The 25516-nt window shown below is 38.1% G+C and overlaps 1 protein-coding gene and 1 long non-coding RNA gene across 3 annotated transcripts; one reads left to right on the top strand and one right to left on the bottom strand.

Moving 5' to 3' along the window:
- The first annotated feature begins 10 nt into the window (after window positions 1-10).
- On the top strand, window positions 11-20100 carry ZC3H12D (zinc finger CCCH-type containing 12D). Of its 2 annotated transcripts, XM_025176080.2 has the most exons (7): window positions 11-883; window positions 6556-6741; window positions 7415-7839; window positions 11489-11628; window positions 12872-13106; window positions 14364-14470; window positions 17001-20100. In XM_025176080.2, exons 3-7 carry the CDS (start codon window positions 7538-7540, stop codon window positions 18020-18022), a joined length of 1806 nt encoding a protein of 601 aa, XP_025031848.1. In that variant the 5' UTR covers window positions 11-883; window positions 6556-6741; window positions 7415-7537; the 3' UTR covers window positions 18023-20100. The 2 variants fall into 2 exon arrangements, with proteins under 2 accessions (XP_025031848.1, XP_025031850.1); XM_025176082.2 differs by lacking the exon at window positions 6556-6741.
- Window positions 4473-25516, bottom strand: LOC148217102 (uncharacterized). The gene is made up of 3 exons (XR_015796438.1): window positions 25065-25516; window positions 9256-9340; window positions 4473-5467 (listed from the first exon to the last, which is right to left on the bottom strand). It is a non-coding gene; the product is annotated as an uncharacterized LOC148217102 (long non-coding RNA).

The raw sequence follows: 25516 nt of genomic DNA, 5'->3' as shown, positions 1-25516 counted from the left end.
TTAATCATTAATGTTTTGTCCCAACCCCTCCTAATTGCTGCCCTACCATGCTTCTCAAGAACAATCCTTGGCTTGGAAAAGGCTTGCACTTCTGTTTTAAATCCCACTGAAATCCTCATCTAGTTATCCACGATCTGACTGCAGCTGGATTCCTTTAAGTTCCCATGTTAACCATGTTTGCAGGATAGAAAATTTTCTTTGGGAAGCTAAAAGAAAATAAATATTATAAACTTGCAGATTTTCTTATAATATACATTTTAGAGCAGTGCCAAAACTCTTCATGTCAGACCTGATACATCAGATCGCTTCAGCAACTGAAAGCTTAGATCTTCCACCTTCTTTGCTAAGCAAAGCCGTGTGCTAAAATACAAGCAGTAAAAAGGCACTTAGCCTATTTCCTTATGTGCCTCTCATTCCACCAAGGCAATTCCACCAAGGCCTTGCTTTGAGAGGGGGAGCAAAGGGAAGTTGAATAAATCTGCATCACAATGCAGCAAAAAGCAGGAGAGAGAACAAAACACATTTGTTGATTAATGTGTTGTTGCTAACAAATGTTCTAATAAAGCTAAAACACTGGTGTTTATGATTTCTGCTAATCACATGGCAATGACCTTTGTACTTTCCCTCCCTCTTGCTAAATCAAAGTCTGAAATGTTAAATGAGGAGTTGCCCATTAAGGAAGTAGAAATGTTTCCATGAAATGAATTGCAGTCTGTACATTGCACTTTGTCAAAATCAGTAACAGTGTGCCTTAAAAAAAAAAAGGCTGAACTTCCTTGAGAATTGCAAACGCACTGTAGCCTTCTGCATCTCCTTGTGGATACAGCGAAGGCGCAGCCAACCTAGCCATTCTGGTCTCTTAAGCAAAGGCACTACGCTTTCTGTGAGTACAGACCATTTGCTTTTAACCTAGTTCTGCAAAAGCATTCAGTGGGGGAGAGGAAGCAAGAGCAAATGGGAGCCAAGCAGCATCTTTAAGTATTTGTTTAATAGAGTATTTAGTAGAATACGTGAATCCTGCCCTGAGTACAAGCAAGGAACTGGCCTAGATTCCATCTGCTTGGAATGTAGGGAGAGCGCTGCCTCTCAGGGCAGAGTTGTCTCTGCAGCCTTGAAGGAAATCAAACAGATGGGGACAAAATGGAAAACATATTTTTTCTTGAATTTGATACAAACCATCGTGTTACTGACTTCTCAACCATTTTTGTTCAGCCACGGTTCAGCAAAAACAACCCTGAACACTTTGGTCAGAAACAAAATCTGGAAGGAACCCAGAGTGGTTTTAGAAGTTAAGACTGGTGCTCATTGCCCTTTCTCTTCCCTCCATGGCTCCCTGTAGAGCTTATCCTACCAACCCATCCATCCCCCCAATCTTCCCATCCCCTTCCCCTCTCCCCCTTCATCCAGTACTGATCTATTAGCCCAGCAGAGGTCAGCAGGAACCCAACATGGCATATCCCACCAGCCTGCCCCTGATGTTTCCAGCACTTGTCCTTCCTTCTCTTCCTGTTACTGCCACCATTAATGTCTTGCTTTTTCTCACTTTTCCCCTTCTCTGAATCACTTTTGCCTGAAACGGTCACATTTTGGGTCCATATTTGGACCAAAGCATCAGGAACACGTTTCACTTTGAACAAGGCGCACCCAAAGCTAGCTGTTGGTGTCCATGTTGTTCAGCATATCTCTAGAGTCATATAACTCAAGAGGGAGAGATCAGTAGACCTGGATAACACCAAGTGTGTAGGCAAAGTATATTGAGAAAAAACAATGTTGGTCTAAGAAATACCTACCTTCCCACTTTCAGAGTGTAAGATAGTAATGGCACAGAATGTCAACAGACTCCAGGGGAACGGAGTGACGCAGTGAGACCAAAGGAAAGCAGCCAGCTCTCCCCTTTCCTGTGTACCAAAGCTGCAGGTTGAGAAACAGTAACTGAATCTGACCAACTGAAGAGAAGTGGTGATTGGGATATTTTCACTGTATAAGAGACACACACGCATAGTTAATGGAAAGTGGGGTGGGGGTTGCAAATTTTTATAAAATATTTCTCAAAGAAGGAGGCAGGCAGATAGAAACGCTTGACTAAATAAACACTTAGCAAGGGTTTGGAATGAGCTAACCTCTATGTCATATTACTCAACTGCATATAGTGCTCTTCAGACACACGTACTGACCAGAGAGCCACTTTGGCGTAGTGGTTAAGGCACCAGGCTAGAGACTGGGAGTTCCAGTCCTGCCGTAGGCACGAAACCAGCTGGGTGACCTTGAGCCAGTCACTCCCCGTCAGCCCTAGGAAGGAGGCAAGAGCAAACCACTTCCAGAAGTCTTGCCAAGAAAACCGCAGGGACTAATCCAGGCAGTCACCAGGAATCAACACTGACTCAAAGGCATCAAATTAGTTGACCGCTTTTTCAAATGTGCTGCAGTATGTGATAGACCATACATTCAGAAATAAAATTATCAAGTCCAAATTCATGCCTTGGTACATTAGAGGCAAGGATTGGTCTCTCCAAAACTGCAAGCGAAGTGTCTAGCTAGCAGTCCATAGAATTAAGTGGAATTTTAAAAACTTGCAGAAGAATAGGATGTGCTTATAACAGTATATCTGGAGCTAGTTATCCATCAGGTTTTTTTCCCCCTTCAATTTGTGAAAATGAACATTCCCCACTCCAAATTTCCCCCTGTAATGTAATCCTCCAGGACACAATTTATTGAAGTAAAGTAGCCATCCCTACATTTGACTGGGACTTGGGCAGCACACAGCTTTATAATAAAGTATTAGTTGCAATAGTTGTAATCCAGTGAATGGTGGTAAGGGAACAACTGTGCAATATTCTTAATGAATGCAATCAAAGGGGAAAAATTATTCTCTTAGGTGACATGAACGAATGGGTGGAAACAAGACAGAATACAGAAAAGTAATTGGATTAGGAGATCAAAGAATTAACTAGAACACTGCTTAGTAAGTAATGTTTAGGTAAAGATCTGTTTGTTACGTTGTTTAAGCATAAGCCTATGCATGTATGCATACAGAAAAAGTATGAATATAGATCTAATAATATGATAGATTTGATTATATATAATGAAAGATTGAGAAAATTACCGAAGAATATAAGAGTGGTGACAAGTTCTAAACATGGAATAGATCACTTTTTGTAGTTTCTTTTTTTTTTTTAATAATGTTTTTTTTATTTTTACAACAAACACAAGACAAACATAAACAAACAAAAACATAAAAAGGCATAAAAAAGCATCTTCCATTTTATACCGTGTGTCAACCAGTTAAACTCGTTGGTGCCCCTTTCATAATCTTAAATTCTCATATCATCTATTCAAAATATACTTGTATACTTATCAATTAACAATTGTTAATCATTCATAGCTAATCTATAAAATCATATATTACAAAAAATTTTAACTTTCAATAGGATTAGTAATACATCTCCATCTATCTATTATATGTGTATATATATAATAATTAATATCAAATTTCTATTATAAAATTTCCTAATCTATTACATTACTATATTTTCTCATCTAATCATTAATAAAAACAAATCCCGTGTCATATAAAATTGCTTATCTTCTTACTCTAATTTCAAATCTCAATTTAACTCATCTCTGCACATTCCATAATTTTGAATAACTTCCTCCTGCATAAGTACTTTTTAATTTTTCCAATTCTTAAGAGTTACAATTCTAACCAATATCAGTTACAATATCAATTACAATTCTAACCAAGTTACAGTTCTAACCAGATTTCACTACATGTTATACAATTTTTAACTATATATCTCAAATTTATACTTTATTCCAGCGCTTGCATAATTTTGAGTTCACCCTTTTCATTCAATATCCCAAAATATCTGGCTGTTCATTCCTTTTTTCTATATTATTGGATAAGAGAAAGCAATAATAAGTGTCCTTTTGAACATTCTGTTTTTGGAAGCTTCTGTCAGTTCCATCATTGTTATATTCCCCTGATTTTCTCTTTAAACATCTGCAATAGTTTCTTTCAATATTGTTTTACTTCTTCTTTTTGTACATTCTCTTAGTACGATTTTCCATTATAATCTTGTATAATCTTTTTCTCACCCTCAGTGCCAAGAACAAATCTGTCTCTCTTCATTTATCAGTTGATTAACCCTTTTAATTCTCAGTTTATAGGCCTCACAATAATTCCGTTTAATGTTTCTGATTTCTTGTACTATTTCTTCCTTTTCCAATGATCCCGTTTTATGTTTAATTAAGTCCATTTTAGCTTTAATATCTTTTTTCTTTTTTTTTTTTTTTTTTGAGAATTTCTGCAGCTCTTCTTCCAATTTTTTATAGTCATCCTCAATAGTTTAAAGATCTTTTTCTGCATTGTGTTTCTCGTATAGTCTATTATCTTGATAAACCTTCATTGAGTCAAAGGATTCTTTATCTTTGTTCTTGCCAAAAATAAGAGAAAAAAAGAAGCAAAAGGAGAGAAAAAAAAAAAAGAAGGAAAAATAAAAAGAAAAGGAAAAGAAGGAAAAGGCTAAGCCTCTTTAAAAAAAAAATCCATCTGAGTGGGGGAATAGAGAGCAAAGCAGAGCTTCTAGCAGAAAAAAGAGCTACTGCCACTAATCAAGGCTCTTGTGACTGGCTCAAACTTTCCATCTTAATGTTTTCAAAGTCGCTTTCAACTCCACTTTCTTGTTTATAGTTACGGATGGCACCTGTATAAACATGCACATCCCACTATCTTTTTAGAAAGCACAGGGTCTTTGAGCATGCGTCACAATGAAAAAAAAAAGCACTAAGTCGCGCCTCTAAATGGCAGTGCAACTTTCTTTCATTTACTTTCTCTTAACTCCACTTTCCCCATTTCAAAGTCAAAAAGATATAAATTTCTTATAACAATAAAGAAATCTTAGTAAAAAAAAAAGGCTTAAAATAAAGAGTTATTGAGTATTAAAAAGAGAAAGCCAATCCAGTTAAAAATATATTTTTTTAAAAGAAAAACATCTTGTCAATTCCACTAAAAAGGGAAAGTTGAAAAGAAAAATTTTCTCCCCCTTCTTTTTTTTAATAGGGTTCAATCTCGCCGCTTAATCCACTTTTCTTCACTTTTAAAAATCTCTTTAAGTTACTTAAGGTGTTCTCTAAGAATAGTTGAATAGTAAAAGTCCATCTCACCCAGTTGACACCCTTCTCTTCCATCTTCCTTTGGAGCTGTCCCGGCTTTCGCAGCCATTTTTGGCTGCCTCTCCTCCGCCGGCTTCAAGAGCTTCTCCCCGGATCGATCTGGGACTTGCGGCGTCCCTGAGATCCGCGGGACGCGCCCTTTGCGTTCGCCATCTCTACGGGACGGCTTAGGTCCATCGGGACCGTCCGGGAGAGGAGATATCGGCTGCCATCCTGGGAGCCCAGGATCGCCCGCCGTATCGCCGCGACGCCAGCTCCGCCCTCTCGATCACTTTTTGTAGTTTCAAAAGTGGATCTTAGGGAAAAAGTAGAGATGGAGGAAAAGGAAACAAGTGAAAGATACAAAACAAAAGTATAACTGCAGAAAGAAAAAAAAATACAAATCCTGCATGAAAAGATTATTAAAAGCTAGAACGAGTGGATTAGTGGACATAAGAAAAAACAATTTGGAAGTTGCTTTGAGCAAGAGTGAAAAAATGTGGTACCAAGTGCCACAAAAGGGTGTGGAATTATGAACTAGAAGGCTTGGTGGAATAAAGTAAAAGAGACTATGGATGAGAAAAATGCATAAACGAGAAAGCTTACTGTAAGAAATTATAAAAAATACTGAGTAACGTGTATATAGAGTAAAAGATGGCTGCAAAGAATATAGTCAAAATGATCAAGGAATGGTAAAGATTGAGCAAGGCAGAGAAAATGCCAAGCAACTTTGATGGAAATATGAACATTGTTTTGGGAGTGGGTGAAGGTGGTTAAACAAGGAGCCTCCCGCAGAGTAAATGGAATAAAAAGTAATGAAATAAGTTGTGAGGAAACTGAAGCAAGGGAAGACTACAAGGACTATTTTAAAAATCTATGTGGGAATGATACTGATGTGTTGAAGAGCAGAACTGAAATTAACGCCAAATAATATCAAAGAAAAATTGATGGAGTCATAAATGCTATGAATATGTTAAAATTGTAAGTTAGTTGTTGTTTGTTAAGTTGTCTGGGATTTAGCAGAATTCAAAGGGTACAATGAGCTAAATTCAGAAATGCAGTGCAGGTCTGCCTTGGAAAGAGGATGTGCAGAATGACAGTTCTGAGTTTCCTTCACTAGCTCACAGTGACTGCTAGAAGCTGAAGTGCAAAACATTTAGAAGGCTGCATGTTCTCTTTACATAATGTTTCTTAAACTTGCCCTCAAAGCAACCTCTCCCGCCTCCCTCATAATCAGGTCTCAAGTTGCCAATGACACATTTTTTCATAACACTGGACAAAGTTTGTTTATTGCTAAGCATTTGCTATTAACTTCACCAGCAAAAGAGATGGTATCTGTACTTTGCTAACCACAGTGCACAAGTGCAACTCCTTCATGAAGTTGTTTTTCATTGTTTTAATCAGAGATAAGGCTGGAGTCAACCATCTGCGTGCGTATGTATATGCACAGGATTTTGCCTACGTCACGCTTGCACACCTATCTTAGGCACATACCTGATGCTCTGATGGATATTGGTTGCCCAGAGGTTATATTTAATAAGAGAGAATCACTGATGCTCAGAACATCTCAAGACAGGCTGTACACATCTGGTAAGTCAAGAGAGCTAACACAATTTGAGACAGGCTAAGCAAAGACTCTATTTTATCCTCGAGCTTTTCTTAACTCAAAAGAAATCTAAATAGATCTGATATTCTATTTTACCCAACATCTATAAAGCATAATATTGACATGTGATAAATTGTCCCTTGAGGAGACTGAATCCTAAGCAGCAAAAATTCTGCATCAGCCTTTTGCAATTTGGGGCTCCCCAAATAATTTAGGATTATTTCTCCCAGGTTCATCAGGCAAGTTACAAATTCTGACAGTGGGCATCAGTTTGAAAAAGGGAGGTTCATGGGAATAAGTATGTCCCAAGAACCTTTTGTCTCTGAATATCTGTTGATATTATATCTATAAAAACATAGATATTGGGAAGGATTGGGGTTTGCTCAGCAATACACATCATGGATGAAAAGCAAACGTTTATTATGTTTATTAAAGTTACATAGAGATTTCTTTTGGAATAATAGAGACATGTTGATTATTTTATAAACAATACTTCAATTTTATAATTTTATAATATTTTAAAGAAAGTATGCAAAATTCTGTGGCAACTAATTATATTACAAAGAACTGCTTAATACTGAAGTTTTCCTGTCTTTTATATTGGACTTGACACTAAACAGTTATTTTTGTTGTCTCTCTCTCTCTCTCTCTCTCAAGACATGTTGTCAGTTGCTACACTGGATGATCATTATTGATTAAAAGCAGCACAAAAAGCTATACCAGCTGATTTTCCACTTTAGAAAGTACTATTCCTGCAGGATTTCCTATCTTTGTGCAAACATGGAAGCACAACAGAACAAGCTTGAATTCTTCCACAAGCTGGGCTATAACAAGAAGGAAGTATGCAAAGTGCTGGAGAAATTAGGCCAAGAGGCTTCAGAGAATGATTTGCTACAAGAATTGATTCAGATGGGGAGGAGACCTCAAGAGAGTGAGAACAGGACACAGTGTTCTCAGCCCAGTCCTGCCGCCCATGGAGCGTACGGGCCCTTGCCGTTTCCCCAGGGCTCTACTGAGGAACCAAGTGAGGCAGCCAGTCACTTGAGACCTATTGTAATTGATGGGAGCAACGTCGCAATGAGGCAAGCATCTTTCCGTTTTGTTATCTCAATGGCTTCTATTTGCTCTACAATCCTAAAATGTTATGAGTCGAGATGGAACATTTAAAATATGGTGAATGCAGGTGTGGGCTCTTGGGATGACCATTCCTATTTTCAGGAAGGCAAAGTATTAACTGGATAATTGTGTTGCATTTGAACTTTTATGACGTAAAGTTCTTCTCTGACATATTTGAGCTATGACAGCATGGGTACGTGCTAGATTCAAACAGGGAGCAAGGGACAGGCATTTCATGTGTGAACTGATCCTATCTAAATTGTAGCTGAAGGGAAGCGAAGGAGACTAAATAGGCATACACACAAAAAAGCTCTATTCAAAATCTACTTGTGCAAGTTTCCTAAACTGACAGGCATCCTATCTCAGGGAGGTCTGCTCCCAAGGCCAATTTCTGTGCTGCTGCCTGCTTTATTACAAAATCATACTTGCCAGGAGAAAATAAGAATTCTTACATTTTGATAACAGATTTCACTTTTTTTTGCAGACTTCCTGATGATAAAAACCAAAGGGTGGTTGAGTGGCACAGGAAAGAGGCTGTAGAGTTTGTGGCCTCACATTTAAAGGAAGGGCAGGGCACGTATGGGGAAAGAACAAAAAATAATGAATGGTGCCTGCACGCACACACACCACTCCGCTGAGCACAAACCTGCCTTTCCCAACCTGGTGCCCTCCAGCTGTACTGAACTGCAAGTTCTGGCACAATCTATTTTCATCAAGCTTTCTTACCACCCTGCCTGTAGAAGGAATGGTTTCACAAAGTTTGGCAGTCACTTAGCAGTCATCTGGTTTTGACTCTCTGCCTTGGTTTAGCCTTTTCTAAGGCTAAACCTCAATCTATTTTCTACATTAGTTCCTGGATTATGTAGTCAGGATGCCAGGCTCTCGGATTGGCATAATAGTTGCAAGTGTCCTTGATGTATCCTTGATCAGTGTTTCCCAAACTTGGCAACTTTAATGTGTGTGTGTGGACTTCGACTCCCAGAATTTCTCAGCCAGCCATGCTGCCTGGGGAACTCTGGGAGTTGAAGTCTACATATTTTAAGGTTGCCAACTTTTGAGAAACACCGCTAGATTAACTTTTTTGTTTACAACATTATTGGCTTTTAATTTTTATGTTTGCTTTTAACATTTTTGGTTTTAACATTTTTGTACATTGCCTTGAGTTGATTTGGAATTAGGCAGCTTTTCTAAATTGAAATAATAACAACCTGCCACCTGTCAGACTTGATGGACTACGATTCTCATAATCCCCCAACAGTGAGATTGCAACTGCTGGGAATTATGTGAGTGGTAGTCCAATAGATCTAGTGGCATCAGATGAGTAATGCTGTTCACCTAATCAAGAGATCACTAAAAGTTGGAGTAAATTACTCCTGACTCACCTCTTTAACTGCATAGGTGATCCATACAAATAAGCTGCTCTCCCTTATGAGTGGAATCCACAGTTTCTCAGGAAAATGCAGGGACCTGTGTGTGAAAGTCAACAAGGATTTTATAATTCTTATTAAACAACCCAGAACAAGCAACCCCGGAGGGGATATCAGGAACTCCAGTATCAAGGAAAATGTATCTAACAGGGCGATTACAACAATGCTAGTGTAAATAAGCTTTTATGTTTAGCAATCAAGAAGCTCTGTGAATTTGCTTGTGAATGTACAAAAACATTGGTTAAATTGAAGGAAATGAAAATCACTTTGATACCAGCCTTCTCTAACCAACTGCCCTCTAGATTATGGTTAGCTTACAACTCAAATATTGACCACTGTTCTATACTGGAAATTGTGTTAAGATAATGAGTTTGTCTTCATAAGCAAACAGCAGACTTTTAGTTACAAAGCACATCAAAATCACCATAAAGTTTCAGTAGAATTAAACCCAAAATTAAACCCATCACCTTCTGACAACCTAGCAATGGATTTCACTAATCACAAATCTGTGTGCATCTCCCTCTTGGTCCATGTCATACGAATTTGGAGTTCTAGCTAGACTGCAGAACTTTTTTCTAGATTTATTATGGAGATGTACATGCAAACAGGAATTTGCTGCACAATTGGAAAAAAAATTGTAACATATAACGCTCAGCTAGGTGGCAGCACCTAAACAAGGTTCAATCTAGTTTCTATTTGGATGATCTAGCCCTAAAAACACCTCAGAAGCCAGCAATGGCAAACTACTTTCATATTTTTGCCAAGAAAAGTACATCAACATGTCCTCGAAGCTATCAGAAGTCAAACTTGAGTTGAAGGGAAATTTACTTTATAACATATAACAGAAGCAGTAACTATTATCCGGAATATTCAAAGTAGAGATAGGATCATTAGCTTATTCTAGGATTTTTAAACAAATGTTTTTACATATAGCAGAAACTAAGCAGTTTTACTATGTAATTGTGATATAGCTAAAATTATTGTCTGGTTAGTTAAATTCCATGAAGAGAAGAAAAACTACAGGAAAAAAAGCCTGCCTCCCCCTTTTTGTTACAGGTCCATGATCTGTGTTTCACTCAAAATCTTTAGGATTAGTGAAGCCACCTGAAGACCAGTGAGTAGGTGGCATACAAATTGCTTTAATAAAGAAGCTGTTACCAAACTGAGAATTTTAAAAAAGGTCTAAATGAATACGTGAGAAATCCTATTAATTGTATGCAATTAATTTAAGTGTAATTTTAAGTTAATGAAATAAGATTCTGCTCTTTCCATTTGTTGCCCTAGCATAACATTCAAAACTCAAGGGTGGAACTCATCTTGAAATGGTTATGTGTCAGATAGATTCTAGATAATTAGAAACTATGTAGAAACTCTTACTTCATGCAGAATACCTTATGTATTCCCTGTTACTTGTACAGGTAAACATCTTCAGGCTGAAAGGAATTTTACTGCTGACAGGTTGATTTCAGGCAAAATTCAAGAGACTGATTTTAATAAGGTCATACCTGGGTGGTTGAAACACCACTCTTTTTATAGAAGTCTGCCAGGCGTCTAACCACTTTAACGGGGCTTCTCACATCAGATCAGATCAGATCCTGAACATTAGACATCTTACTCATAGTTGTATTGCTAGCTCCACATACTTCCGACCTTTCTCCCAACATTTGGTTGTGTATCAAGATAGATTTCTGGGTCAGTAGAATATGAAATAATATCCAGCTTTGAATCCTTCTTCCCAAAAGTTTCATAACAAAAAGGATCTGGAAGGAGAATAGACCAAGGTAACAGTCTTCTCTCCTCACCTTACTTTTAAAGATAGATCTACAAAATGCCACTGATGTTATGGGCAGCAGCAGCAGCCAGACATGTAGTACATCAGACATACTTTGCTTTTTCTAGAACTGAGGGCCCATCCCTCAGAATCAGTATTGAAAGCACATAACAATTAGAAAAAGAAATGCCTGTAGATGCATTCTGAACAAGAAAATGGGTTTCGATATAGAATAAAATTCTATAAATTCATATTATTTTCTTTTATTTTTAAAGAAAAGTCCACTCCCACTTGCCAGGAATTTTAGCTCCTAGGCACTAGAGCTCATTTAAATTCAGCAGGTGATATGTGACAGAAACCATTAAAAAGCACTGTAACTTGCTAACACTCAAAAATAATCTTTCTTTTTTTTTGCAGTCATGGAAACAAGGAAGTGTTTTCATGCTTAGGAATTCAGCTGGTGGTAGATTGGTTCAAACAAAGAGGTCACCAGTACATCAAAGTTTTCGTTCCATCTTGGAGAAAGGAACAATCTCGATTTGATACCCCTGTTACAGGTAGGAATAGATCCAACAGATTTTCAATATGAAGTATTAGTTCCCAGTTACAAATTATTCATACTTCAATCAATGAGATTAAGTATTTATTAGAACACTGCTTCTATGGCATAAAGCGCATAAGAACAATTAGAACCACCCCTAATCAGTTTTTGCTATAGCCACTGGTTTTCAAATATTTAAATAACCTTCCTTTACATTCTTACTATTTTTGTCCAAAGAGGCTGAGGCCCAGCAGCTGGCTTGCTTATTTATTATTTTACCAATATAGTAAATACCAATTTTATTGAAGTCAATAAAATTATGACTTCAACAAACTAGCAATCCTCTTTTTTATTTTGCACCTATAGCAGTAATATCTAGAATTCAGATTCTCAGAGACTCCTGCATAAATGGATTACTAACAACTAATGCTTACAATTAGAGATTTAACATCTCATGTTTATGATATATTTTATTTTGAAGCCTAAAATAAAAGTGGATTTCAAAGTATCATGGCAATATGTCTAGAATAAATATTACACTGTAAAGGAAGAGTAGTACAATGTTCCTCATTGTAAGCACCACTAGTATTTGTCTGTTTATAGTGGAATCTTAGATAATTTTCTCAAGAGGTTGTTCTATTAAGCAGTATTTCGCTTACCACCTCACTAAAGTGCTATTTATGGACAACAAATTACTGTTTATATCCATATTCATGATCTTCAGCTCCATCTGCACTTCTGTACCCAACAACAATGTACTGTAATTTGTAACATTTCTAGGCTGCTCAGCTCCCAAATGGGAGAATGAATTGTTGAATTATCATGGATCCCAAACCGACCTCGTCTTGTATACATAACTGATAGCTTATTGCTTCAGTTTATAAAATAAACATAACAAGCAATGCTTAAGCAGGCAGGGAATGTGTGATCCTTCAAATGTTGCTATCTAGCATCTCTCATTATTGGCCAGGTTGTCTAGGACTTATAATCAGCAACATTTGGGAGACCACAATTTACCAGGTAATTTACATTTCAGTTCACATTCTAATTAAATGGAAAGCATTAGGATTCATTCCAGATTAAATGAACACTGAATTTAAGTTGTGTTTTATAAATACATGAGCTTGACGGATGAAAATTTTACAAGTAATTTTTGATTCCTTGTGCAATGCTGATATTTTGAAGCTCATCTTCCAGTTCTACATGCAATTTTTCTGTGTTTTATAATATTTGTTCTCCTGTCTTATTTTTACTTTTAGATCAGCATATCCTTGAAAGTCTCGCAAAGCAAGCAATTCTTGTCTATACACCATCCCGCAAAATAAAGGGCAAAAGAATGGTGTGTTATGATGATCGCTACATTGTTAAATTGGCCTATGAGCAAGATGGGGTCATTGTTTCCAATGATAACTTTCGAGATCTGCAGAATGAAAATCCTGAGTGGAAATGGTTCATTGAGCAGCGACTGCTGATGTATTCTTTTGTCAATGACAAGTAAGAGTCTGGTGTATGTGCAAACAAGATTTCACCAAGATCTAACCGAACTCTCCAGGGGAGATGGGCGGCATACACATTTAATTAATTAATTAATAAAAACTCTAACATTAAAAAGTGCAAATTTCAAGGAGCAAGATCTAAAATTTAAAATCCACAAGCAGGAGCATGACAAAGCAGAGTTCCACCCAAATTGCTCCTCCTGATGGAAGGAATTATGGTATTTTTGCCAACATCCTGTCTAACCTTTGCTGTCCTCATCTGGTTCTTCGGGGACTTAGGCTATTAGGGACTGCAAGGGGATGGTGGATTGGTGAAGGTTTCTCATCCTGTTCAGCCAGTGGAAAAGCCCCACTGAGTCAAAGACCTTCTGCAGATAGAAGACACTTTTCTGTCTGTTGAGTTTTTTGCTGGATCCAACACAGTACATGTATTTATTTTATTACTGTTAGCTGCCCAGAGTCACTTGTCTGAGATGGGCAGCTTTATAAATTGAATAAATAAATAAATAAAATAAGAGGAAATAAGTAACTTCCAGACTTTTATTTGCTACCATAAATAAATAAACATACAATTTGCAAAATAGGCAGAGACCGTGGCTATAACAAATATTTAATCAAATGCATGTTGCCTTTTCCACCCAACTGGGACATACATTTTCTGTTGTACGTGTGTTCTCTCATTTTTACCCACTTAGCAGCCTTATAAAGTGGGTTGGCCTGACAGACGTGACCCTCTCACCTAAAATCACCCTGGGGCTCAGAGAATGAGTAGGAATTTGAATTGAGTTTCCCCAATGCTAATCAATACTTTAATCAGTGTATTATAATGAGTTATCAGTACTGTACTGGTTTTCAAAGATGCTATCTTAAAGAAACCATTCTAACTTGCCTGCCAAGGTACTGCATGCAGAAACTGGGCATCCAGCAAACTAGGCAGATTTAGCTCACATATACTTTGATGGGAGTGGTCACTAACTGGGTTTAATATACAGTCTATACCTATAGCTTCAAAGGGTTTGCCCCATGCAGATTTGCTGCTTATTTCCAAAGTTCTTTTTTAAGACAGCTTTAGAGACACACAAATATACTAAACGTGTTTGAGAGTTCACAAGTATATTGTAGGTATTTTTCTAGGAGGACATTGATTTGAGTACTGAATTAAAGATACAGTTAGCATCCATGTTGTGAACTTCAGCACATTTCAGAAAATTATGAAAACTTTCATTCAGTAAATTCTGTTATTATGTATTTTTAGATTCATGCCACCTGATGATCCTTTAGGCCGACATGGACCTTCTCTTGACAATTTTCTTAGCAAAAAAACCCTTTTCCTTGAATCAAAATGGCAGCTCTGTCCTTATGGTAAGTTTTTTAAATGCTGAAGCTGTTAGTTTGTCAAATTTACAATGAATCCAGTATACAGAAAGAATAACTGGATTCATTGTAAAACAAAAACAAAAACCACTGCCTTTTCTAGTCAATAGTTTGTGATAGATCTATACATTATTTGCATATTCAGATATTTATATTTATTCAGCATCTGGAACCCATAAACCTTTCCAAAGAGCAAGCACCCACCTTATCAGACATTATACACTCAGACAAACCCAAAAGTTCCAGGTTTCAGTTTGGCCACAACCCTCCCAGAACAGTTTGGCTGAACTTCAGGGCCACAAAATGTTTTCTGCGTGAAACAAAACACATATTTCATTTTATGCATACCTCTAGACATCCCATGAAGTCACAGAGTGAACCTCAAAAGAAAAATCTTAAGTTATCCATTGCTTGTTTTTTTTGTTCTATGTAGTCAACTTCACCGTACAGAAGTAGGAATTTGGGCATATGAATGATTAGGCAAGGCATTTTATATGCTTCTGCATATCTTGCCAGTGAAAAGATATTAAAAGTATATTATGGTAGTATAACTTCAGACTTCAGTATGTTGCACTCTCTTTTGCACAGTGGGAATGAATCAATAGTGTAAAAAAAAAAATCCCACTCCATATGCCACATTCTTTTATCTATTATCAGCTATTACAACCTCATATACAGTGGGGCAAAAAAGTATTTAGTCAGCCACCAATTGTGCAAGTTCTCCCACTTAAAAAGATGAGAGAGGCCTGTAATTTTCATCATAGGTACTCTCAACTATGAGAGACAAAATGGGGAAAAAAATCCAGAAAATCACATTGTCTGATTTTTAAAGAATTTATTTGCAAATCATGGTGGAAAATAAGTATTTGGTCAATATCAAAAGTTCATCTCAATACTTTGTTATATATCCTTTGTTGGCAATGACAGAGGTCAAACGTTTTCTGTAAGTCTTCACACACTGTTGCTGGTATTGTGGCCCATTCCTCCATGCAGATCTCCTCTAGAGCAGTGATATTTTGGGGCTGTCGCTGGGCAACACGGACTTTCAACTCCCTCCAAAGGTTTTCCATGGGGTTGAGATCTGGAGACTGGCTAGGCCACTCCAGGACCTTGAAATGCTTCTTACAAAGCCACTCCTTCGTTGCCCGGGTGGTGTGTTTGGGATCATTGTCATGCTGAAAGACCCAGCCACGTTTCATCTTCAATGCCCTTGCTGATGGAAGGAGGTGTTCACTCAAAATCTCACAATACATGGCCCCATTTATTCTTTCCTTTACACGGATCAGTCGTCCTGGTCCCTTTGCAGAAAAACAGCCCCAAAGCATGATGTTTCCACCCCCATGCTTCACAGTAGGTATGGTGTTCTTTGGATGCAACTCAGCATTCTCTCTCCTCCAAACACGACGAGTTTAGACCAAAACATTCTACTTTGGTTTCATCTGACCATATGACATTCTCCCAATCCTCTTCTGGATCATCCAAATGCTCTCTAGCAAACTTCAGATGGGCCCGGACATGTACTGGCTTAAGCAGGGGGACACGTTTGGCACTGCAGGATTTGAGTCCCTGGCGGCGTAGTGTGTTACTGATGGTAGCCTTTGTTACTTTGGTCCCAGCTCTCTGCAGGTCATTCACTAGGTCCCCTCGTGTGTTTCTGGGATTTTTGCTCACCGTTCTTGTGATCATTTTGACCCCACGGGGTGAGATCTTGGATGGAGCCTCAGATCGAGGGAGATTATCAGTGGTCTTGTATGTCTTCCATTTTCTAATTATTGCTCCCACAGTTGATTTCTTCACACCAAGCTGCTTGCCTATTGCAGATTCAGTCTTCCCAGCCTGGTGCAGGTCTACAATTTTGTTTCTGGTGTCCTTCGACAGCTCTTTGGTTTTGGCCATAGTGGTGTTTGGAGTGTGATTGTTTGAGGTTGTGGACAGATGTCTTTTATACTGATAACAAGGTCAAACAGGTGCCATTACTACAGGTAATGAGTGGAGGACAGAGGAGCCTCTTAAAGAAGTAGTTACAGGTCTGTGAGAGCCAGACATCTTGCTTGTTTGTAGGTGACCAAATACTTATTTTCCACCATGATTTGCAAATAAATTCTTTAAAAATCAGACAATGTGATTTTCTGGATTTTTCTTCTCATTTTGTCTCTCATAGTTGAGGTATACCTATGATGAAAATTACAGGCCTCTCTCATCTTTTTAAGTGGGAGAACTTGCACAATTGGTGGCTGACTAAATACTTTTTTCCCCCACTGTAACAGAAGCGTGCAATTATGGCTGCGACAAGAAAAATAGTTGGTGTGTGTTTTGCTAATTCAATGGCAAAGTAATATTCTCAAGTCAGCCAAATCTGTATTTTCCCAAAAATACATTATCTTTTCTCAACATTATTCTGTACTTGTATAAAATCAAAGTATCTAAAAAAATTGTTTTTATAAGACTAAAAAGTATAAGGTGGTCCTATCTGCTTTCATGCCCCTAGCTAATTATCTAATTGTTTTCCTTTCCACAGGCAAAAAATGCACATATGGCATCAAGTGCAAATTTTACCACCCGGAAAGACTGAACTGGGACCATCTCTCTGTAGCTGATGAACTCCGGGCCAAAGCAAAAACCTGCTCATTCAATCTGAAGTCTGAAGAAGAACAGATGGGAACAAAACCCATGAAGAACAAGAGTGGGCACCCATCAATTCTATATAGTCCTAGAAGTGCTATTAACAGCAGAAACATCACAGCACTCAGCTCAGAAGTAGTTCACACCAGCGCCCCGCAACCAATAGAGTTCCACACGGATTCAGCAAACTACTGGATAAGCATGCATCAGGACGACCACCAGGCTCCATTAACTTTATCACAACAAGGTCTAACAGGATACGCAGCAACGGTGTCTAAGCAATTCACAGCATCTTCTCTAACTGGCAGGACTTACTCTGGAAATACCCTTGGAGGACCTGTAAAATATGAAGCTCTAGTAGGTGAGCCCCCTAGGGATCATTATCGCAGATACAGCCAGGGCCCACTTTTGTCTCATCACAGCCTGTGCTTGGACTGTCCATGTTTAGAAATATGTAACCTCCAAGGGTGTTGCAGAAAACAGACATCAGCAATACAAGCCTTACAAACACCTTCCTTTTTGGCAAGGCAGATCTCAAAGGCCCAGCCCAAAGAAGAATGGGATTCTATAGATTCTTCAGCTGAGACATTTTCATATAGCAAGTATGGAGATATGCATTACCTTGGAGATTTGCAAGCCAGACCTTATGACCGATTATTTGTGTTGAATTCCAGCTCACTCAGAGCAGAGAGTTGTTGCGTATATCCTTCTGATATGGAGTCTCAACAGAATTTGGCTCCAAATCCATTTTCTAAAGAGCAAGCAAATATCCAGCAACCCCCAAGCTTTACATTCCCATACCCTCAAGAAAGCCAAGCCTCAACTTCCTCCAGCACAGACATAATGAGAAATTTAATACCATTAGCTCAGAAGCATGGGAACCTACAGTGTAGATTCCCTAACAGAAAACCATGGTAAAGCTTTTCTCATGCCTTATTTACACAAGGTACATTCAACAAATCAACTGGTGGGAACAGATACAGATATATAGTTACACACACACACAGACACAGACACACTTTATATTTTTTTTCCGGGGTTTCAAACATTTATGCCTTTTGTCTTGCCATCCCCAGAAACAACATCCTAACGTTCAGTCCCTTAAACCAATTTATATTCTTCTTTGGATCCTTCCTACATACACTTCCCACAAACATCCTCCTAGATGACTTCAGCTTCATATATATGTTTCCATTTAACCATTCCCCAACAACGTATTCTTTTATCAAACCATGAGCACGATTTTTTGCCTATGTTTGGTAAGCGTTTCTGTTTAACAAGCTTATTCTAGTCTCAAGTCAAAGTTAACTCCTGGTGGCTACATGGATATGGCCAGGTAGTTTTATAATTTTCTTGGCAACAATATAACAACAAAAACAAGAAAAATATAGGAGTTATTTGCAATTGCCTTCTTCCAGGATGTTTTTCCAATGGGCCTGGGATTTCTTGGTGATCTCCTATCCAGGGCTGCCACTGCTGACCCAAGTTCAGTAAGGGGCTACCAGGTGCTGTGACATGCTAGTCTTGCAGTAGTGAGGCAAAGGCATGAATGACAACAGTGTTCTCCCAAACACCAAGGGATATGTATTCAGTAATTCTGACTAGCTGGACTCCTAATTTTCAGGTTTACAAATGAAAGATATTATTATATCTCCTTTCCTTAATAACCAACAGAGAAAATAAGCCCTCAAGTGAGTTTTTTCCTCCAGTTTTGGTTGGTCGATTAACTGAAACATCTCCTGGACAAATACTAAGTCACTCCAGATTGGTTTAGTTTGTTATTTGCTGGATTATCCCTTAATACTGTATTTTCAGAAACTGCAACTGATGCTAATGCAAACAGCCAGGGACAATGGCAATACTATATTATCCCCCAAAACGTATTTTGATACTCTTTGAAAGCACCAGTTAATTTTTCCCTATATTCCTGAAGCTGTGGATGGGATATAATGTATGTTGTGGCTTATTCTGCAGCCGCTTCCTATTTTGCTTACCTGTCTGCTTGTGGGGGAATTTGTGCAAACAAATTATGTAACGTATTATGTGAAAAAGTTTTAGATATTGTTTTTGAATTCAAAATAAATATGGAAGCTACCATGAGGACCTATTTGTGGAAAGGTGAAGAACAGCTCTTTTAAATAAAAATAATAAATATCCCCAACTACATCCAATGTATCTCTCGTTAAATAAACCAAGTTATGGCAGATAGAAGAACACTACCACATTGGTGGGGTGGGGTTTACTAATTGCTACTGAAGGGCATCCTTCAGTACATCCAGGAGGAATATACCATAGTAGATCCTTTTTCTTCATGCCATTTTTCTCAGTGGAGCTTCCCCCCACCGTTAGGAGAGAGGTGCTAGCGTACACCCAAGGTCTAGAACTTAGACTTTACTTACTCTGGGGTAGCGGGTGGGAAGAGATGCAGTCATGCTCCTCCACTGTGAAGTGCAACTCTGTCCTAAAGGTGTAGATCTTTATTACCCATGGGATATCACTAGAGCTGGAAGTTTCATATCAAAATTAGACAATTCCCCATATACAGAAGCATTTTACCTTTTCTGGGTCCAGTTAACCAATGCTAATAAGGCTGATTTCACTGAACCCACAAATAGAAATCAAGCAACCTTTGATCGTTGTAACAATTTCCTAGCCCTCACTGATTTTTAATAGGAAAAGTCCATTGTCTGCTTTAAAAATATCCTTACAAATTACCACTTTGCATACATTTATTTATCGGCAGAGTATAACATATTTTTTTTAAAAAATACTGTTACCTTCTAAATTATTTGTTTCATCAAGGATGATTAAATTAGTTAAACAAGTTAGAGCCAGACTGTCTTTATTTGAATGATTTATAAAACCAGAGGTACCTTAAAATAATTATGTGGTTTGAAACTGAACTTTTCTTTGCACTCCCCTTCCCTCCCAAAAATCCTATGTAGGTAGCCAAAATTAACAAAACAAAGATTTAGAATTTTAGAATTTGTTAGAATCATCCTTCTCAATTTTTTGTTATTTTGCATTGGCCTAATGAAGATATTGCATCTGTATCAATTCTGGCATTATTCTTACAATGAGTGAATCTTTTGTTTTTCAAATGACTATGCAGTTAACTTTAAATGGTTCTCAATTTCCAGAAAGACAGAGTGATTGACCATGGCTCTGGAGGGCAGTTGGAACAAAGAGAAATGCTCCTCGATCTTGAAAGGCAAATTCTATGGATGGAGCATCATGTGCACTCTGCCAGCCCCCAGAAATCCCATAGAAGCTCTATAGGCCTAAGCTACAATGAGCAGAGTCTTCACTTGGGGTTCAGCTCAATCTGAAGCATCCTAGAGGCAGGGCAATAGTGAGATTGGATCCAAGTGAGCTTGGATCCAAACATCTCTTTTTTGCCTTCCTGCCAGGCTCCTGGATCAGACCCACTAATTACATTCTTAAGATACAATATTTTTAAAGAAATCTGAGAGAACAATTCAAACCCACTTATAGACTATTTCACTCTGTTTGAAGGAAGACAGTACAGTTTTGGAACTAGTGGATCATTTTCTACAGACTTCCAGCTCCCACTGGCCCACACAGGATTGCTTTGCCAATCTTCTGAGTAATTCTAGAGATTATAGATGGAACAAGGAACTGATAAATTCAGGAAGATCACTAATATGGAATCCATATTAAAGTTACAATTCAAAACTGGATAAGTCCTTCAAAACCCCAGCTTCCTTATCCTTCCATCCGCACCTGATAAAACCTGTTCATGTTCAACAATCAGAAGTATCTATAAGTTGTTCAAGCTTGAACATACTCTGAGTAGGCAGATAAGATGCTTTAGGATGCCTTGATGGAGGAGATACTCAGAAAAGAAAGATATTCACAGAATACTGTCTCTGATTTTATCATAAAATCTAAAACTTGTTATACATAATAAACCACTTAGTGTCACTCTAACAAAGCAAAATCTGCATGTAGAACCTGATACTGAGGGATATTAGATAAATGTTAGAAAGAGGAAATGTATGTACAGTATAGATAAGTATTTCCCCCCTCAAGTCCTGCTACGCAGCCTCATCATGGTGGGGGCTCTTAGAAGGGATGAACAAAGAATGCTAGGAGTGTACATCAACAGTATATACTCCCAGCAGAGTCATTTAAGCTGTGACAATCATCCAAGCTGCCTAGCTAAAGCAAGCAGGCACCTTCATTGTGCAGTAGCGATATAGGAAGATGCTGGAGGCCGATGATCACTCAGTGACAATGGCAAAGGAGAAGTAGGAGAGAAAAAGTTTTGCTGCTTTTGAACTTTGGGTATTGGAAAAGACTCCTGGAATACCATAGATAAACGAGAAAACAAGCAAATGATTCACAGAACAAATCAACTCAGAGTTCTCAATTAAGGGACAAATGACAGGCTCAAATTACCATATGATGCGAAAACCTTGAGAAGGCTATAATGCTGGGAAAGGTAGAAGGAAAAAGTAGAAGGGGACAACCAACAAGATGGATGGACTCAATTACAGCAGCAATGGGTGCACCACTGAAAGACTAAGGGCAAGGCTGGGGCCAGATCATCCTGGAAAAGGTCTATGTCATCACTAAGAATCAGCATCAGCTCAATGGCACATAATCAATCTCTCTCTTTCTCTCTCTCTTTTAAGTTTCATTTGCAACAATTAGAGCAAAACACAAACTTTGTTCACTAAACAGAAAACCACCATTATATGTTTTAATACCTTACTAACTAAAAATGAATACAGCTTTGTCATATCTATCACATAATAAACCAACACAGAAGACAATGAAACAATTTTCAGGACTGCACTTAGCCTTTGATTTGGTGCCCGGGGATGCACTCCAAAACTAGAGGAGGAGAAAAACAAAAATTGATTTAACTTCATGTAAGTTAATCATATTTTATGAATGTATGAGTGTATCAGTATAATTAAACTCATCACTTCTCATATATTTCAAAATGGTCCCTTTTTGACACATAAAAATTACAATTAAGCTGTAAAATATGGAAGTGTCCTGGGAGTCAGAACCAAAGTTTTGGGGGCACCTCGGGTTGTAAGCTACATATAATGGTAATTGAAGCCCTTGAATTCATAAGAAAATGTTATGTGTGATAGCATGAAAATGTTTTGTGTGATGGAGATATATTCTCTCTTCAAAGTGTGAATCTGGTAGTACGAGTATGTTTCTAGGTCCAGACCCATTCTTGAAAGAACAGTAGTTCTGCCTCTGTATTTCCAATAATTCTGCCTTCAGACCTCACAAGCCCCATTCATCATCCAATATGCACTATGCTTTCTTAATAACAGAACTTTTTTGGGGTGGGGGATTTACCTTCAAGTCAGTCTTAACTCCTGGCAACTGCCTGGACTAGTCCCTGCAGCTTTTGTGGCAAGAATTTGGGAAGCGAGTTGCCATTGCCTTCTTCCTAGGGCTAAGAGAGTAACCAGCCCAGTCTCTCAGCTGGCTTCATGTCTAAGGAGGGCTAGAATTTAAGCTCTCCCAGTTTCTAGCTTGGTGCCTTAATCGCTATATCAATCTGGCTCTAATAACGGAATTACCTCCTGTAATTTCTTTTTAGCCTGCAGTGTTGGAGGAGAAAAATACACACTTATCGTAAGTATTTTAATACCATTTGTCTGTCATATTTCCAGAGCAGTAAAAAATAAAATTATTAAAATGTAAATACAAGTACAGTGGTACCTCGGGTCACGAACGCTTCTGTTCACGACCAATTCGGGTCACAAACAGCTCCGTTTGCAAAATTTTGCCTCCGTTCGCGAACGCCGGATCGGGTGATGAACAGGATCCGCGGCCATTTTCCCTCCCGTGACACGTGGTCGTGGCTTCCTGTAGGGAGGGGGACTCTCCCTCCAAGCAATAACCGCCTCCCCACCCGCCTTCCTGTCCTCCACACCAGAAGTCGCGTCGAGCAAGGTTAGTGTTCTCTCTCTTCGTACTGTACTTTGTGTCATATTTTTGTGGTTTAAAAAAAAAAAATACATATGGTTCAGAACAGATTAACTGTAATTACATTGAACCTTATGGGGAAATTTGATTCGGGACGCGACCAAAATCGGTTGGCGACCAAATTCAGAGGGGTCAGAACGGATTAATCGTAATTACATTGAACCTTATGGGGAAATTTGATTCGGGATGCGACCAAAATCAGTTGGCGACCAAATTCGGAGGGGTCAGAACGGATTAACCGTATTTACATTGAACCTTATGGAGAAATTTGATTCGGGTCGCAACCAATTTGGGTCGCAACCAGTGTCATGGAACGAATTAAGTTTGTGAACCGAGGTACCACTGTATCTGATAAGAGGCACAAACTCATAAAGCAGCTGGAAGGACTCTGAGCCACTGCCCAACACTCTCCCCCTAAGGATACACTAGGGAAATCTTTTTTGGGTTTTCTCTTGCCACAGCCCATTTTTTTTAACTCAGTCTTTCTTTTGTGGGCTTCTTTCACCACACCAAATTTGGTCCCATTTTATTCTATTTTCAGAGGATTATCCTACTGATGTAGAGGCAGACAGATGGTGTCCCAACCCTTTTACATAGTTCTTTCCATCATTCCATTTGGCTGAAAAAAATAAAAAGGACAAATAAAACAAATTATTTTAAATTCATTAAAATATCTGAATTATACTTATAAAACAATGGAGATTTCTTTTTTGATTTCCAGAATTATGCTCAGATGGAAATTTGCTAGAATGCTCTGAGCAAAACTTATTTTAAGGCAGGGTTTCATGTTAAACCAGCAGCCTTCAATCTTTTCTGACTCTTCTGAGTTCAAACTTTACCCCAATTCTTAAAAAAGACCCGCTTCTAATTTTTAAGTTTGTTTTCCCTTTTTTACTTTTTGCTTAATCTTTGTCAAAATACTGTAAACTGTTGGTATGACTGTGGTAACACAGGGTACCTCCTCCTGATTTATATTCCAGGAAAAAGAGGAAGGAACTGGAAGAGATGGATTTGGGAGGTATAGTGGAAGCACAGGTCTGAGAGAAGCTAAGAGTCTAGCCTGGGAAGACCTCCATCTGTTAAGGAGACAGGATTGGAAATACATTTTGTGCCAGGGAGGCAAGTATTGACTGACTTCAACTATTTAAAGTTACTTCACGTCCATTCAATTCTATTTAAATGTTAACCAAGGGTCTGCTGCCCTGTACCTTTCTTACGTTCCAGCCAGTCATCTTGCCTCAGAGATCTAAAGAAATAAAGGAGGGGTAAAATGTCTAAACCAGAATATGGTTTAGTGGTGGCTGCAAGACAAATGGGTCCTGTAGAGATATCTCCCATAGACATGTAATAGAATTTTAATTTTAAAGAACAGAAAGAGCAGCACACCCAGAAACACGATGGTAGAAAACAATGACCCACTCCAACTCAACTTCCATGATATAGTATCACAATCAACAGACTATTTTAAAGTTTACAATTCCAAAGGTCTAAAGCTCTGGTGCTCCAAGATATTCCAATAACTGTGGGTGATATCCAACTGTGCATTTATGTCAGCAAACACACTGATGGCTTATCGAATTCTTTCTTCTGCCACAAGACTGTCTGGGGCAGATCTGAAGAGTGTTGGGAGATGCAGGTAGAAAGGGAAGTACAAAAGTTTTCACTGTTTAAGAAGCCAACTCATGTTAATTTTTTTTTGTAAGTCCTAAAGTAATAACTGAAATATGTATAACTTAAGATGTAATGCCAATGCCAATAAAGCATTTCTCCTATACTATAAATGGTGTTTCAACTTGAAGTCATGAGGATATCATGAAAAGCAATGAGAATTACAGAATGCTTCACAAATTGATAATATTCCAAAAGAAAGCAAATAATTAATTCCCCTTCCCTAACAACCAGTATATTAAAAAAACAGGCATGGGGGATTTTTGCAGGAACACAGTAAAGATTTCTATTAGGATTAACAGCAACTTACCTAATATTGGAAAGTAACTTCCATTGCATAAATAGTAGAAATATGTGAGATACTATTATTGGCTTTCTGAGTCCATGTGCTCTTATACTCCCTATGATGGAAGTGCTTGTTTTGAAATTTCATTCTTTAACTCTTTATAATATTTGTCATCATCTCAGGCAATGCTGATTCCTGTGAGGATTTAATAATCAAAGGGAGTGGCTCATTTGTCATTTCCAAATTAATATACAACAGATAAAAATGTATATTAAATATTGTGCCAGAAGCAAGCACACACATTACACCTTAGTAACTGCCAATATCAGATACCAAGCAGACTATCTCCTTAAAAAGTACCTGTAATAACACCTGAACAAACATTAGATTTGCTGTCATGCTAAAGATTTAGACCTAAGGAAAGAGCCCTTAGGGTATGATGCTGAAATCAGAATCATCACATATCCTAGCACTAA

Source organism: Python bivittatus, unplaced genomic scaffold (genome assembly GCF_059951505.1).
Source record: "Python bivittatus isolate LINGU-HERP-01145 unplaced genomic scaffold, Pbiv_v1 ctg000020_np1212, whole genome shotgun sequence".
NCBI lineage: Eukaryota > Metazoa > Chordata > Lepidosauria > Squamata > Pythonidae > Python > Python bivittatus.
The sequence above is the reverse complement of the archived record's forward strand: the minus strand, read 5'-3'. Positions and strand labels throughout refer to the sequence as shown.